The sequence below is a fragment of the Gossypium raimondii genome, chromosome 6 (assembly GCF_025698545.1).
Source record: "Gossypium raimondii isolate GPD5lz chromosome 6, ASM2569854v1, whole genome shotgun sequence".
NCBI lineage: Eukaryota > Viridiplantae > Streptophyta > Magnoliopsida > Malvales > Malvaceae > Gossypium > Gossypium raimondii.
The window spans coordinates 40,204,707-40,222,325 of record NC_068570.1 but is presented as its reverse complement, the minus strand read 5'-3'; the positions used below and the strand labels follow the sequence as shown (position 1 = coordinate 40,222,325).

Below are 17,619 nucleotides of genomic sequence, written 5' to 3'. Positions count from 1 at the left end.
ACAAATAACTAAATAAATTAATAAATAAAGCTTAAACAATTTAATTGAGTAAATAGGGATTAAATTGAATTTAAAACGAAATTGAGAAAGAAAACACAAAATAAAATAGAATGCGGGGGGTCAAAGCACAACGCGCGATTAATATGAGGGCCGAATGGGAAATATTCCCTTCCCTCAAAACGCTGCGTTTTTTTTGCGCAGGTAAAAATGAAACTAACAAAAAATTACATAGCCAGAATTAAAAATAAAAAGGGGACTGGATTGGGTTTGGGCACAAAAGCAAAAGGACTTAGCGTGCAAATATTCCCTCCGAGACCAAGATGCGCGGGTTTGGCCACGTTCGGGTCGGATCATCCGATTAATGGGCCAATACGATGCCGTTTTGGGGCCACTGAGAAAGACCTCAAACGGTGTCGTTTCTGACTCAATATAAAGCCAAAAAGAAACCCTTAACTAAACAGTTTTCAGCCACTTTGGATGCCATAACCACAAGGCTCAGAGAGGAGACCTCTCACCTTTCGCCAGACTCCGATTACGGCGGAGTTAGCGGAGGCGCGACCACTAGGTAAGTCTCTCAACCTCGACTCCTCCCTTTTACCCCTATTTTTATACACAAATAATAATAATAAAAAGTAGGAAAAAAGAAAAACGCCGACAGAAAAAAGAAGGAAAGAACACATTCCAAAAATTCAGTCTATTGCTTTTTGATTCTTTCTGTATATTGATATTGTGCGTAACCTGTTTACAATGCATATTTGGCTTTTATATAGCCAGAAAAATGAAAAAATAATTACAAAAGAAATACATTTCACTCCCTTTTGTTTGTTGCTATTTTCTGTCCGTATTTTCTTGTTTTCTTGTGTGCAGGTACGGTTGTACGCGTAGCGCGTGGCAGTGTGTGAAGGCCGTACGGAGGTGTGCGTGGCTGGGGAGAATTACGCTGGAAGCTGCTAGGGTTTCAACTTCTGATTTTGCGTTGGGCCGCTTCGTGATTGGGCTAGGGTCTAGGCAAATTGGGTTTAAATTTTAATGGGCCTTAGTGGGTTAGCATTTAAGCATTTGGGCCACTGTATTGGGTTGATTTTGGACTGTATTATTATTATTATTTGTTGTTTTGTTATTTATACGAGTCCGAGTAAATTGGGCTATTACGCTGCCCTCTTTGCTCGTTGTCGTGTAACGGGAACAGAGCAATGACTAAAAGCCCAATTGTGCCCGGTCTCGACTTCTTCGGTGCTTCCTCTTCATGTAGCCTCATTCTAACCCACTGCATCTTCAGGGGTATAGGAATTGGTGCTTTGATCCACTCTACTGCAATATTAGGGGTATAGGAATTGGTACTTTGATCCACTCCACTGCAATATCAGGGAGATAGGATTTGTGTCTCGCAACTTTTGGGAAGTAAGATTCGCCATTGTAGCTTCAATCTTTTTAACTGCACCGTCTGGGAAGTAAGACCTAATGTGATCTACTCTACTGCAACCTTAGAGAGATAAGATCGTCCTCGATCTGCTTCATTGTTAATACAAGAAGGCAGGATTTGGTGTCTTCAACCTGCTTCGCTGCAACCCAGGGAGGTAAGGCTGGTGTCTTTGCTCTGCTTCACTGCCAGTACAAGAAGGCAAGATTCGTTATATTCAACCTGCTCCGCTGCAACCCAGGGAGGCAAGATTACTGGCTACAATCTGCTCCACTACTGCTTAGGGAGATAAGATCTGCCATCCTTGATCTGCTCCACTACTGCTTAGGGAGATAAGATCCGTTATTTCCAAACTACTCCACTGCTGACCAGGGAGATAGGACTTGTGGTTTAAATCTACTTCCCTACTCCTGGGGAAGATAAGATTCGCCGTCTTCGATCTGCTTCGCTACTGCTTAGGGGGACAAGATCTGTAATTTCCAACCTATTCCACTGCTGACCAGGGAGATAGGACTTGCGGCTTAAATCTGCTTCCCTACTCTTGAAGATAAGATTCGCCGTCTTCGATCTACTCCACTACTACTTAGGGAAGCAAGGCTTGTGGTTTCGATCTGCTTCATTGTTGATGCAGGAATGCAAGATCTGCTATTTTCAACCTGCTCCACTATAACCGAGGGAGACAAGGCTTGTGTCTTCGATCTGCTTCGCCGTCGATGCAGGAAGGTAAGATCTGCTATCTTCAACCTGCTCCACTACAACAGAGGGAGGCAAGGCTTGTGTCTTCAATCTGCTTCACTATTGATGCAGGAAGGCAAGATCTGTTATCTTCAACCTGCTCCACTACAACCGAGGGAGGCAAGGCTTGTGTCTTCGATCTGCTTCACTGTCGATGCAGGAAGGCAAGATCTACTATCTTCAACCTGCTCCACTACAACCGAGGGAGGCAAGGCTTGTGTCTTCGATCTGCTTCGTCGTCGATGCAAGAAGGCAAGATCTGCTATCTTCAACCTGCTCCACTACAACCGAGGGAGGTAAGGCTTGTGTTTTTTATCTGCTTCACTATCGATGCAGGAAGGCAGGATCTGCTATCTTCAACCTGCTCCACTACAACCGAGGGAGGCAAGGCTTATGTCTTCGATCTGCTTCATCGTCGATGCAGGAAGGCAAGATCTGCTATCTTCAACCTGTTCCACTACAACCGATAGAGGCAAGGCTTGTGTTTTCGATCTGCTTCACTATCGATGCAGGAATGTAAGATCTGCTATCTTCAACCTGCTGCACTACAACCGAGGGAGGCAAGGCTTGTGTTTTCGATCTGCTTCACTATCGATGCAGGAAGGCAAGATCTGCTATCTTCAACCTACTCCACTACAACCGAGGGAGGCAAGGCTTGTGTCTTCGATCTACTTCACTGTCGATACAAGAAGGCAAGATCTACTATCTTCAACCTGCTCCACTACAACTGAGGGAGGCAAGGCTTGTGTTTTCGATTTGCTTCACTATCGATGCAGGAAGGCAAGATTTGTTATCTTCAACCTGATCCACTACAACCGACGGGGCCAAGGCTTGTGTTTTCGATCTGCTTCACTCTCGATGTAGGAAGGTAAGATCTGCTATCTTCAACCTGCTCCACTACAACCGAGGGAGGCAAGGCTTGTGTTCTTGATCTGCTTCACTATCGATGCAGGAAGGCAAGATCTACTATTTTTACTGATTTGTTCTCTGGGGAACATGACCTGTATAATGAACCTGATTATGCCTAATGATTAGGATGGCATGATCAAAATGAATCAAATACTCCTAACTAGACATGTGTGAATGGTGTTTGTATGAATGCAAAATTTTATTTTTTTGAGAATAATCCCATTTAGGTTGTCATTACTCGAAGGTTTTGTGACTAGCGTGCTACAACACCTTCTTCCTTGACTGGCCTTTTCTGAAAAAACATTTAGCCAGGTTGCCCCCATTGTAAACCTCAAAGTTCAATCCACTGGGACGCAAAATTTGTACCATCATTCTCCCATTGTAACCCAAGGGTAGAAATATATGGTTTTTCTCAATCCTCTTCTATCACAATTCAAGGATATAGGATCTAAATCTCTCTGGTCCCTTACACCATTCCCAAGGTGTCGTACCAAAGGCTCATGCACAAATGAATGCTTTCTTCTCCAAGGAAACATCTTCCTATTGCCTGGTGATCATTGCTTGCTTGTTTATTTAAGCTTCATCATTAACACGACATTCTTGTCATTTTGTTCAATCAATATTTTTGACAACAAAATACAAAGAGGAAGTCCAAATTAAGACTCTTCCTTCTCAAATTTCTAACCTTTAAACTTGGTGTGTTCTAAACAATAGTCCTGTTTCAGGCTTCTGTATTATTTAGAAACTTCTAGAGTAATATGCAAAACTTCCTTTGTGAAAGTTTTATTAGTCAATTAATCATTATTCCAATGCAACATGCTTGCAAAAAGGTCATAACAATGGATAAAAATAAAGTTGGTTCTGAGCATAGCTCGAAAGGAATAAATTACCAAAAATGATAAAGAAGGATAACAAAGAAATTGATTGGGAATGTGCATCTTGGAAAAGAATGAAGTATTCCAAGAACAACGAATTTAATATAAATAGTATGAAAATTGGGTGCCCCAGAAATTGCAGCTTGAACTTCTCTGTACAAACTTTCTGAAGACCATTCTAAGTTTGACATGTGTTTAAGAGATCTGCAGTACTTTGTCAATACTCCAAGATGTCACATACCCTTTTCTGTTAATTTAGGTATAGCAATATCATCATATGCCCCAATCTGATCACAATTTGAGCCGCCCTTTTCAGGTTTTCAACTCAAATCCCTTTTGGCCTAAGGTGCCCTTTGCAGGTTTTCCCCTTAGCGTATCCATTTTTTACATTTTCATTTTTCATATTTTTTTCCGACTCAAAGTGCCCTTTGCTGGTTTTCACCTTGGTCCTTTCTTCTTCTTCAGGTGAAGTAACTCTTGACTGAATCTGAGTTTACAGGATCTGGCAATCTCACTCAAGATCAGTGCTCCTCTAAAAAGGTCTTCTTTACAACATAGGGACATTCCCGGTTTGACATTCATTTCCCTCTAGAATCCTTTCGTTGAGGAAGGATTTTTTTCAACATCCAACCCTCTTGTGGAATTCTCTGAGACGATCCTGTTTATTATGGGCTCGTATCATTTGTTTCTGGTACATCCGACCCTGATCAGCTTTTAACCCTTTCCCTAGGTCCAACTGATCACATCGCGATTGGATCCCTTCAACTCTAGCTCAACTAATACCCAGAGAGAGGGGATTTCAATAGGTAAAACTACCCCAATCTTGTAAACCAAAGAGAGAGGTGTTGCCCCAATACAGATGTTCGACAAGCAATGAGGGCAAATGGTAATTTTTCATGCCAGTCCTTGCAAATCTCAATCATTTTTTTCAATTTTCTTGATGTTCATCTCTAGGCAATTCGGTGACGAACCGTGGTGTCTGCTTCTAAATTGATTTCAGACCTCAGCTATCGTGCTATTGCTTAGGCTCAATGCATTATCCAATGTAATCTTCTTTAGAATTTTATATCAGCATATGATGGCATTGGCGTATGAAACAGTCTCTAATGATCTCAAAAATAAAGCAATGCCCATTAGAAGTCTTCGATAATGGTGATATCCGTGCCCTATTTCGCTCAAAATTTGAGTCGCCCTTTTTGGGTTTTCAACTCAAATCCACCTTTGGTCACAAAGCGCCCTTTGCGGGTTTTCGCCTTGGCCTCTCCTTTTTCTTTTTCATTTCATTTTTTATTTTGATTTTGATTTTGATTTTCCTTTTTTTTTATTTTTTGAATTTTTTTGATTTTTTGATTGATTTTTTTTTATGAATTGGATCTAAACTCATGGGATTAGGCAAGTCCATGGTATCTCTTTTGATTAGAACCATTACTTCTCAATAAAGTCTTACACATAAGATCTTCCACTTTCATCTCATATGCGAAAGATCTTTTTGGGTATCAGATTTCTTTCATAGAGCCTTCTGGGGCGAAACTACGATAGAAAACTTTTGATCCTCCTCTTCAATCAGGATAAAATCCAACAAAACTTGAAGAGATGGAAGCTCGACTTCAAATGGGGAAAGCTATACTGAGTCAACAAGAAAGGCATTGCCCCGACAAAGAATTTTCATTGTATCGTTCACACTGTAAATTTTTGTCATCGTGTTGTTGTGTAGATTTCATTATCAGTGCTTAACCCGGGCATATCCTGGTATGATTATACAAAAACATATTTGAACTCTAGAGGTGACTCAACAAGGTCTTGCTTCGTCTTTGCAATCAGGTCAATTCTAATCTTCACCAAGCTCACAATTTCTAATGATTCCTTATGAGGTAGGATCTGTCTATCCTCTTATTCTACCATCCTCAACAAGTCCGGAGATAAGCTACAATCTATGTTATTTTCAAATTCATGAGATCCCTCTAAACACATACCTCGCTCAAAAAGAAAATTTGAGTTTGTAGCAGCGTCATTCATGTCATTGATATCTGGGGATCCATAAAGAATGTATAAATTTATGAATAATTATTTGTACAATATGATTATAAATGAATGATGTGGAAGAAAATCCAAAAGAATGAAATAATCAAAAATAATTATTCAAAATAATGGAAGAACATTGGTTCTAAAATGGTCATAAAGATGTATTTCATTAGAATAATAACGTTCAGACATGAGCCTATTTCACAAAGAAGCTCTCATTGCTCCTAGGCTAAAAGCAACGAGTACGTTCTGAATATTACTCTAAATAAGTTTTAAATGCTATAGGGATTTCTTTCGTAGTCCAATTGCTTAGAACACTCCCAGGGTTATAAGGGCGGATATCTAACAAGGTCCCTTCTTCAGTTGCTTTTTTGTCGATGTGAACCTTTCCCACTCTTCTTCATGCATTGCATTCACTCCATTATCAATTATGATTGGGTAACAGATTTTTCGTACTGGAGAAATCATCAAATTTAACAACGCCCATACTAATAAGCCTTTCAATCACTTTTTTAAAGGCAATGCAATTTTCTATGGAATGCCCCGTCATTCCCGCATGATAATCGTATTATGCATTTGTGTCGTACCATCTGGGGTACGGAGGCTGTGGAGGTTTTGAGTAAAAAGGGGCAATAATGTGCGCATCGAATAAGCTTTGATACAGCTCCTTATACGACATCAGAATTAGTGTGAACTGGAGGTTCTCAGTGCCTTGTTTCACACCAGATTCTTGTTTAGATGAACCTTGTTGACTAGCAATCACCTTTCTTAACTGATTCACTGTGATCGATTTGTTAGAAGTGTTCATATTGCTCACCTCGTTTTCCTTCTTCTTTAAGTCTGACCTTCTATTATTCTCCCCAGCATAAATCTTTCCACTTCTCATGGCACTTTCAATCATTTCACCTCTCATGACTATGTTAGAAATGCTTTTTGTAGCATTCCTAACATATGTGTGATAAACGGGGCTTTCAATGTATTAAAAAAAGCATTGTTATTTCCTTTTCCAGAAGTGGTGGCTGAACCTGAACCGCGATTTCTCTCCACCTCTGCGCATACTATCTGAAGCTTTCGCTTGGCTTCTTTTCCATATTTTGCAAAGTGATTCTATCAGGAACCATATCTGTCACATGACTGTATTGCCTCATGAATGCTTGAGCTAAGTCCCTCCATGAACCAATCTTGGTACGACTCAATTGATTGTACCATTTGGACGCTGCCCCTACCAAACTGTCTTGGAAGTAGTGTATTAGCAGCTGATCATTGTTAATGTAGCCAGTCATCCTTCTATAAAACATAGTGATATGGGCTTCGGGGCAGCTAGTTCCATTGTATTTTTCAAATTCAGGCATTTTGAATTTGGGAGGAAGTACTAAGTCTGGGACAAAGCTTAGATCCTTAGCGTCAATTCCCTGATTACTATCAGCGCTTTCCAAGGCTTTGAATTTTTCCTCCAACCATTTATACCTATCTTCCCACTATTTTGGCAATTTCGCGTTCGTCTTTCCTTCTTCAGCTGTTTCATCAAAATCAGGAATAATAGGGTTAATTGGGTTATCTCTCGAGCTTAAACTTGATCCTCCCTTGAAAATTGTGGGAATTGTGACACCAGTTTGTAATTGTTGCGGCCTAATTGTGACAGACGGTCCTCTTGGGTATATTTCACCTTGGGTTTGTACATTTGGTGGAGTAAAACCCAGAGAACACAACAGATCCTCATTACCTTCTCCAAGATTGGCTATAGGGCCCTTTCCCTTATCTATTCTTCCCGTTAGTAGATGGGTCAATTCAGCCATTGCATCTTTTTGAGCCTTGATCAATTTTTCCATCATGTCTTCTTGGATTTTATCTAGCCGCTCTTGCATTTGTACTTGTAACCGTTCTTGCATATCCTTTTGCATTTGCTCTAATTTCTCTAATCTTTGGTCCATTTCCTTAGTTTTCCAGCGAGTACCGTAAGGGTGTTTGGTTGGTTGGCTTTTCAGATTAGCTGAAATAAATTTACTCAATTAGACTCTTTCAATGGATTTTAATGCATATGATGTTATGTAATGCAGATGCATGAAATGAATGCCTAAAGAGACGTTGATTCTGATTCAATTACATTTAGAAAACTTTACTAGAAGGTAAATTTCTTTACATAAAGCGGATATATGTACGACATTGCCCTCATATTCCAAGAGACAACATCAATCCCTTCCTTCACCTATACTTTAAATCTCGCTAGTTTCTAATGAATGTCTCTACTAGCTCCTTTTGCTTGATTCAGGTCTTGATCCATTCTCTGCCTATCCTCATAATGCTCACCAGCTCCTTTAGGGAAATTAGGATGTCGAAGGCTTTTAGATAATCATTTTGAATCTTTGGGCCACGAAGCAAAGTCACGAACTCTTTCATCACCATTCCTGTGTTTCTTGGAATATATTCGGGTAGTCGTATTATTTTCCACTTTATCAAGAAATCCGGGTTCCATGACAAGATTTCTAATTTAGTAATCGTACTTGAATCAATATCTCTTTCCTAAGATGCAAATGCAATGATATCATAATCAAAACACAACAAAAGGGGTTAGTACAAAACAAAAGCAAGCAAGGAAAACAAAAGTACCTAGTCAGGTAACCACTAGGGATTTGGAGTGGCTCAACCTAGGATGGGTCCCTAAGGTCTTCTACATGCGGTTTGGCTCTAAAGTCAAGGTACCCGAACCAGCAGATTCCTCAATCCTCACCCATTATAGGCTCACACAGACCGAGTTCGGTTCAGGGGAATACATTTCCCTATGGCTGCACGGAGATGAAAATCTCACGAAGACATAGGTACAGATGTATTCCGAAAGTGATCCACTATCCTACACGGAGGTGAAAACCTCACGAAGGAGTAGCTTCTCACTCCCACCTAAAAAGGGTAGGACTAAACAGTCTTTATCCAATATGATGCCAAAATATAGAGCTCAATTTGCGGTAATCATTCAAACAAATGCAAAGAGAAGATCATAATTTTTCAAATCAAATGCTTAATTTTTTCCAATAAGACAAAAAAACAATCAATTTTACGGCCTGACTCTCTAAAGCGTTCCCAGCGGAGTCGCCAAGCTGTCGAAACCATTTTTTTTAGGAAAACAAAAATTTGTTTTGGTTGTCGACTTTAAAAGTGAAAATGGGAGCTGCCACCGATCTTTTATTGAGGTGGGATCGGATCACCTTGAAAATAATTTTAGGTCTGCAAATTTTGAGGAAATAGGTTCGGGAGTCGGTTACGCACGAGGAAGGGTTAGCACCCTTGTGACGCCCAAAATTGGTACCGAATCGATTGTTTAATGTCTTAGCATCGAAAATTCGAAAAGATTTTAAAATAGGATCCTTTTAACTTGAATACAATGAATTGGGTGATAAGGCTTACTTATTCCAAAGAAATAAATTGTCACACTCCGTAAGTTAGAGTGCAACATTTTAAATCCTCAAATATAAGTTTGACCTTTAAAACCTATGCATTTTGAGAAGGATATCTGATTATTTGGGTCAAATGAGAGAATCAAAACCCAGTAAGTTAGGGTTCGATTTCACAAAATTCCTAAATATCGAATACTGCCTTTATTTTCATTTGTTAGAAAAATCCTCGTCTCGAGAAAACAATATGTGACATCCAATGCGTTAGGACACCACGTATCGAATTCTCGAGAATGAGCTTTTTATTTATGTTTTAATTAAAAAGGATATTCGGTCTCTTAGATTGGAATCCAGTAAATTAGGACACAATCTTTTCGAGGATCCCAAATTCCGAGTGTCTCATTATTTTGAAAAACTTTGGTATAAAATGGTTTTGACATTTAAATAATATGAAACGTGACCTTTAAAACAAATAAAATGCGATAGACTGATGATGTATAACATGAAATGATAATTCGTAAGCCAAAATGTACACTAATGAATACAACAATCAATTGATATAAACAAACAATACCGTATACATAAGAGCAATGGTTACAGGTAAATACTAACATTTATGCTAATGAATTAAAAATCAATAATATACATATATTAATTTCAATAAGTAATACATATGGGATGAAAAACTTAATATAAATAATATATATATTTATATATAAAGGAGTTGAAATAAATTAAGTGTGTAATAAAATAAAATTAAAAAGATAGGCATGCAAAATAATTAAAATAGGTGATAAGACTAAGTAAAAAAAGATACGTAAACATGTTTTAAATAGTGAATATAAATCAATTTAAAGCAAATAGTAGGTTAATTTTAAAATAAATAATACGTAAAATAACTTAAAATAAAATGACATATAAAGTAACTTAAAATAATAATCTAGAAAGCAAGTTAAAATAATCATATACAAATTTAATATAATATAAATAAATACATACGGAAATTTTAAATAAAATAAATCAAAATAAACTAATCTTAAAATAACATATAAAATAAATGGCTTAAACTAAATAATATATATAAAAATATGAGAAACAATATTTAATATTTATAATTCTATAAAAATTACAGGATAACAAATAGTTAAATAAATTAATAAATAAAGCTTAAACAATTTAATTGAGTAAATAGGGATTAAATTGAATTTAAAACGAAATTGAGAAAGAAAACACAAAATAAAATAGAATGCGGGGGGTCAAAGCACAACGCGCGATTAAAATGAGGGCCAAATGGGAAATATTCCATTCCCTCAAAACGCTGCACTTTTTTTGCGCAGGTCAAAATGAAACCAACAAAAAATTACATAGCCAGAATTAAAATATAAAAAGGGGACTGAATTGGGTTTCGGCACAAAATCAAAAGGACTTAGTTTGCAAATATTCCCTCCGAGACCAAGATGCGCGGGTCTGGCCACGTTCGGGTCGGATCAACGGGTTAATGGGCCAATACGACGCCGTTTTGGGGCCTCTGAGAAAGACCTCAAACGGCGTTGTTTCTGACTCAATATAAAGCCAAAAAGAGACCCTAAACTAAACAGTTTTCAGCCACTTTGGATGCCATAACAGCAAGGCTCAGAGAGGAGACCTCTCACCTTTATCCAGACTCTGATTACGACGGAGTTAGCGGAGGCGCGACCTTCAGGTAAGTCTCTCAACCTTGACTCCTCCCTTTTACCCCTTTTTTATACATGAATAATAATAATAATAAAAGCAGGAAAAGAGAAAAACGCAGACAGAAAAAAGAAGGAAAGATCACCTTCCAAAAACTCAGTCTGTTGCTTTTTGATTCTTTCTTTATATTGATATTGTGCGTAACTTGTTTACAATGCATATTTGGCTTTTATATAGCCAGAAAAATAAAAAAAATAATTACAAAAAAAATATGTTTCACTCCCTTTTGTTTGCTGCTATTTTCTATCCGTAGTTTCTTGTTTGCTTGTGTGCAGGTACGGTCGTACGCGCAATGCGTGGCAGTGTGTGAAGGCCGTACGGAGGTGTCTTGTGGTCGGGAGAATGGCGCTTGGAAGTCGCTAGGGTTTCACTTGATTTTCATTGGGCCGCTTTGTGATTGGGCTAGGGTCTAGGCAAATTGGGTTTAAATTTTAATGGGCCTTAGTGGGTTAGTATTTAAGCATTTGGGCCATTGTATTGGGTTGATTTTGGACTGTATTATTATTATCATTATTTTTTTGTTGTTTTGTTATTTATACGAGCCCGGGTAAATTGGGCTATTACAATATTGACGATGAAGACGTGAATGACGATGGAAACATTAACGCGTCTTCAGTCGGGAACCAGATTCGACGTATTGTGATACATAATAATCCTGGTGCACACATATCACTCATAGATCCCGACGCGGCGTACGTAGCCGAGTTCCTGGAGTACCCTAAAATACTACCTGCTCACCGACTAGCCGCAGATTTCAATCCTGAGGAGTTGTTCGTGGGCTAGAAATTTGAAAGTAAAGAAGAGTGTTTATTAGCTATTAAGCGGTATATAATGAATATATCAGTGGACTACAAAGTCGCAGTGTCTAAAAATCGACATTATATATTAGGGAGTGTTGGAAGTTGGTGGAAAGCTGCAATTGGCGGGTACGAGTCACATTTATTCAAAAGTTACAGATTTGGGAGATACAAAAAAATTTTGGGTCTCACACATGTACATCAGCACATATGACAAAAGATCATCAAAATTTTGATTCCAGAACTATCTGTACGTGTATTATGCCAATGGTGAAGGATATACCAACCATTAAAGTTTTGGTACTGAGTGCCGAAATGCAGGCACGATTCTAGTATCGAGTATCATACCGAAAGGCGTGGATAGCTAAACAGACGACAATGGATCAATTGTATAGGGATTTCGATGCGTCATACAATGAGCTACAAGGATGGATAGTCGTTATACGGGAGTACATACCGGGGACTGACATTGAGTTACAGACATGACCTTATTACAGCCCAGATGACCAACTACATCTGAAAAAAGAATTTTCCATCGAATATTCTGGACGTTTGACCCATGTGTGCGCGCATTTCCCTATTACAAGCCGTTTGTACAAGTAGATGGGACCTGGCTATACAGAAAATATACACAAATCTTATTTCTTGCGGTTGCTCAATACGGGAACAAAAACGTGCTCTCGATAGCATTTTCCATCGTAGATAAAGAGAATATGGAATCATGGGAATTCTTCCTTACGAACCTATGGAGGTATGTTATTAGCAACGATAATATTTGCATCATCTTCGATAGAGGGAAAGGATTAATTACCGCCATTAGGCGTTCCAGTTTGCCATGAAGATCTATTTACTACATCTGGCACGTCGCAACTAACTTCCATCAAGATTATAAGAGTGCAGACTAGTGGAGACAAGTTGTGAGAATGGGTAAAGGATAACCTTATCTTTTCAATATAAGTTTTAATGTTTTAGAGCAATACTGTAACTTATCTTTTCTTAATACATATACAACGCATGAACTAGAGCCACACATTTTTCGCCAAAGAATCACTCGACTTGAGAGTGACATGGAGGGCCAAACGAACACATCTTTCCGACAGTGGTTGGGTACCATGGAGCCATGGCAATAGGCTCAATGTTTTGACAAGGGCTCTCGCTATGGTCATATGAACACAAACTTGGAGTAGGGGATCAACTTTGTGTTGTTAAAAACATGACATCTTCCAATTTCATCTGTCTTCTCGGCTACATTTTACAGGTTGGCTACCTTGATACCAAGAATGGGTCAGCAACAAGTCAACCAGATGGAGGTGGGACACGTGTTTGTTGAATACGTCAGGGGTGCAATGATTGCAAACCGTCGGATGGCGAGGTCGATGAATGTAGAAGTATACTCACGACGTCTTGAAACATTTCGAGTTACGGAGACCACTGATTGTCGACCCAATATACCACCTAGGTCCTATGGAGTTGATCTCTAAAACAGACGGTGCAATTGTAGGAGGTTCCAAACATTTCATTATCCATGTGCGCATGTCATGGAAGCGTGTGCTAAAGTCTCTCAATGTTGAACAATTTATTGATGATGTGTACAGTCTTGAGCGCACATTTCTTGTCTAGAAGAATGAGTTCCCCGTCCTGCCTGACCTATCTATATAGGAGGTTACTCCGATGACTTTCGAGCTTGTCCCATACAAAGGGTTGCGTAGGAATTTGAAAGGCCGTCCGTAATCATCCAGAATCCATAATGAAATGGATATTAGAGAGAAATCCGACGGTAAGCGTTGTGGATTATGCAGATTAGCTGGTAATAATTGAGTAAATGCCTATAGCAAAACTACCATATTGGACAATCATCACGATCGGGTTGGAATTGTGCTTATGTAATCCAATGTACCTAATTTTTATTACAAAGTTTGTTCCAAGTTTAATGTTGTAATGTATTTAATTTATATTACAAAGTTTGTTCCAAGTTTTTATATTACAAAGTTTGTTCCAAGTTTTAATGTTGTAATGTATTCAATTTATATTACAAAGTTTGTTCCAAGTTTTAATGTTGCAATTAATTTAATTAAATAAATACAAATATTGTCTTTTTCTTTATTTGTATTTTTTAAAAAATAAAAAAGTACAAACTTTGTAATATTTAAATTGCAAGAAACCTCTAAAATTGATGGTTTGATGGTGTGGTCCTCGGGGTATATTTCTGCGAGGGTTGACGTTCACGTTGTGGGTGATCATGGTGATCAACATTCTCTTCAGTCGCAGGTGGGGGTGTGCGAAACACAGAAAAAAATCATATGCCCCGAACGCCATTGATGAACTTGAGCCGGGAGGAGTGTCGTACTGCGGTGGATACAACCCAAGAGGAGTGGAGTAATGCGGTGGATACGGGCCGAGAGGAGTGTTGTACTGCAATGGTACTGGACTGAAAATATCAAACCTGAAATGATATCTGTGTCCTGACGAGCCTGGGAAATAGTCATTGACCCGCAACTCCGGATGATAGGAACTATCCCCGGAATGTGTATGCGACTGCTCGGGCTCAGGCTCAGGCTCAGGCTCAGGCTCAAGCTCTGGCTCTGGCTTGAGCTCTGGTTCGGGCTCAGACTCTATCCCGGCCTCTAGCTCGGGCTCTGGCTCGTATGCCCCAAGTCGATACATGTGCAGGGGGACTACAGTCGACTGCCCACCAAGTAAATATGGTTTTCCCGTACTAGAGTACCATTGTATGTACTCTAACGATGTCTGCAAATCGAAAGAAATATCCATCTAAGGTTTTCGCGCCATCTGATTGTCCCACACTGCATTATATTTCTGGTGCATACCCCCAATTATTTCCATTTTTTCCTCTCTTGTTAATCCCGTGAATGTTCCCTAACTACATTGGCGGAGCCAGGATATATTGGATGCAACCAAATTGCCGGAGTACTCGATCCCCATTATACCACTCGACTGTCTGGAAATTTATAATTGGTGCATTAATGCACCACAAGTGAGAATGAATGTGGGCAAACGAGGGTATAACAACCACAATTTCTGGTTTCCGATATGGCATCCAGATAAACTGCACGATTAATAACATAGTTAAAATTTAACATGGTTCGAGTAAGATATACAAAGTAATTACATGTCATGAATATTGGAATAGCTTACCCCTTCCTCAGCATGTTGTTCAATCATCAGACGATATATCGGGATAGTGTATAACCTCTTGATACCCGGATTGGTACTCCATTTATGAATTACATGTTAGAATAGTATCGTTAGAATAGTATCATTAGAAAAAAATGTCAATTAATTGCTATAACAAGTAAAATTTTACCACCTGTTCCCCAGTGGAAATACGTATGCTTGGTGCCTAACCGATGCCAAGAATGGCATCCGATAAAGAGCCCATGACTGCAACAATATGAAGCATCCGCCTATGTCTACGACATTAGGCTTTGTCGTCCGAAAAAGCTCACGATACAACATAGCCAGAACTATTGAACCCCAACTATACGAGCGAACATTCTGCAAATCAGTTAATAGGGGTAAATACATCAAATGAACCCTGGTTTTGTTCGCATCCGGCATCAGTACACCCTCTATAATATGCATAATCTACGCTCAAGCTGCGCACATCACCTCCTGCTCAGTGGTATTAATTGATAAATGTTCAAATTTGACTTTCAGCCATAAAAATCTCAAAGCCATAAATTTAGACTCAACATCGTTGGGCGAGACTCCTAGTAGGCTATAACAAAGGGCAGTTGGCTCAGGTATCGTACTTATGCCCATTACAGCAGTCCCGATGATTGGGAGCCCAAGTTGCAAAGCAACATCCTCCAGAGTGACAGTGCACTCCCCACATGGCAAATGGAAAGTATGGGTCTCTGGGCACCAACGCTCGACCAATGCGGATATTAAATCGTACCGAAAATCAAATGTCCGGATCAATGCTGCTGACCCGAATCTGGCTAACTCCAAGTATGGCATCAGTCGTTCATCTGAGGGATATCCTAAACCATTCACCCGACCCTTCAATGCGCGGTACAAGCCCTGAAACTATTAAATTACAGAAAATAATTATTATAACATAATTTATTTCCGTAAATGACGTAGAACTTTTTTAAGGGAACCCATGATTAACAAATAACAATATATTACCATATTATTAATTGTGTTTGATATGTGATCATCGTTCTTAATCAATGAACCCATTGCAATACCTGCAATTTCAAAAAAAAATTTGATAATTAATTTCTAAGTTTGATGCATTTTAAATATTTATCAAAATACCTAAATTTTATATATTGCTTATAATTACAAAAATACCAAACGACTTTGTCCACATCATATTTTTTGCTATACTACATTAACAAAATAAATATATCTTATAAATTCCAACTCAAACTCCAACTCAATCAATGAACCCATTCACAAACTCCATCTCAATGGTATAATCTTTTACCTACATAAAAACAAAACAAAAATATTAAAATAATAAAAATAACATGCCAATAAAAATATAACAAAAACATAACATAAACTATCTCAACATAATAAATACGAATATTGTTATTATTATTTTAAAATGATAATAAGTAAAATGTATTGGTTTAAAATATAATATATATAATAACATGTCAACTTAATTATTGTCAAAAATATAATTTTTTTGCATAGAAGGATTCGAAAGAAATTTCATTTATAATATTTATAAAAAACATAAATAAAATTTAAAACATAAACTCTTATTCCCAATTATAAAATCTTAAAAATTAGAACATGTAAACTATTATTCCTAATTTATCTCATAAATTCCTACTCAATTGTCCCATTTACAAATTCCATCTCAATGGTCTCATCTTTTACCTACATAAAAATAAAAATTTATATTAAAATAATAAAATTAACATGCCAAATAAATTACATAAAAATAAATCTAATCAACCTAAAACACACATAACAAATAAATTACATAAAAATAAATCTAATCAACCTAAAACACACATAACAAATAAATTACATAAAAAATAAAACATTCTTTATACATAACATAAATAGGCTTCTTTTTTTACTTCAATAAACATTAAAAATAACTTATGAATGAATGAAAATATAAAATAAATACAAACATACCTTAATAGCTCTTTTAGCCAAATAATACCTTACAAAAATAAAATTAAAATTAAATCCAAAATAAATCATCAAAAACAAATTAACATTTATTTTTAACAAAAAATTACTAAATAAAAAAATGACCTTTTATGATTTTTTTAAACACCAAATCTTTCTAAACCCTAAACACAATATCTCCTTTCTCTTTTCTATTTATTTTTTCCTTCTTTTCTCCTTCCCTCTCTCTATTTCGCTTCTTTTTTTCTTTCTTTCTTTCTTTTTCCCCTTCCCGCTCTCTTCTTCTTCTTCTTCTTCTTCTTCTTCTTCTTCTTCTTCTTCTTCTTCTTCTTCTTCTTCAATTTTATTTTCTCTTCCGGCCAAAATGAGACATTGGGGACCTTATAATGGTCCCCAAAACACAAGTCACGGGCATGGGCATAGTCCCATCCCATCGCTGCCACAAGTCAGAGGTGTGCCACCTGTGGAATGGGCTTGACCAGCGGTGTGCCGCCTGTGGAATGGGCATGATCTCAACTGGTGCCGCCTGTGAAATGGGCATGACCAGTGGTGTGCTGCCTTTCTCTGTGGCTTCACCAATTGTGTTGTCCCATCTATGACAGCGGGTCGACAGTGGATCT

The 17,619-nt window shown here is 37.9% G+C and overlaps 1 protein-coding gene across 1 annotated transcript; it reads right to left on the bottom strand.

Annotated features, from left to right (window-relative positions):
- Nucleotides 1-14,756: 14,756 nt before the first annotated feature.
- Nucleotides 14,757-16,214, bottom strand: LOC105771971 (serine/threonine-protein phosphatase 7 long form homolog). Its single transcript, XM_012593337.2, has 6 exons — nucleotides 16,196-16,214; nucleotides 16,028-16,089; nucleotides 15,506-15,925; nucleotides 15,204-15,391; nucleotides 15,032-15,107; nucleotides 14,757-14,942 (listed from the first exon to the last, which is right to left on the bottom strand). Exons 1-6 carry the CDS (start codon nucleotides 16,212-16,214, stop codon nucleotides 14,757-14,759), a joined length of 951 nt encoding a protein of 316 aa, XP_012448791.2.
- Nucleotides 16,215-17,619: the final 1,405 nt, after the last annotated feature.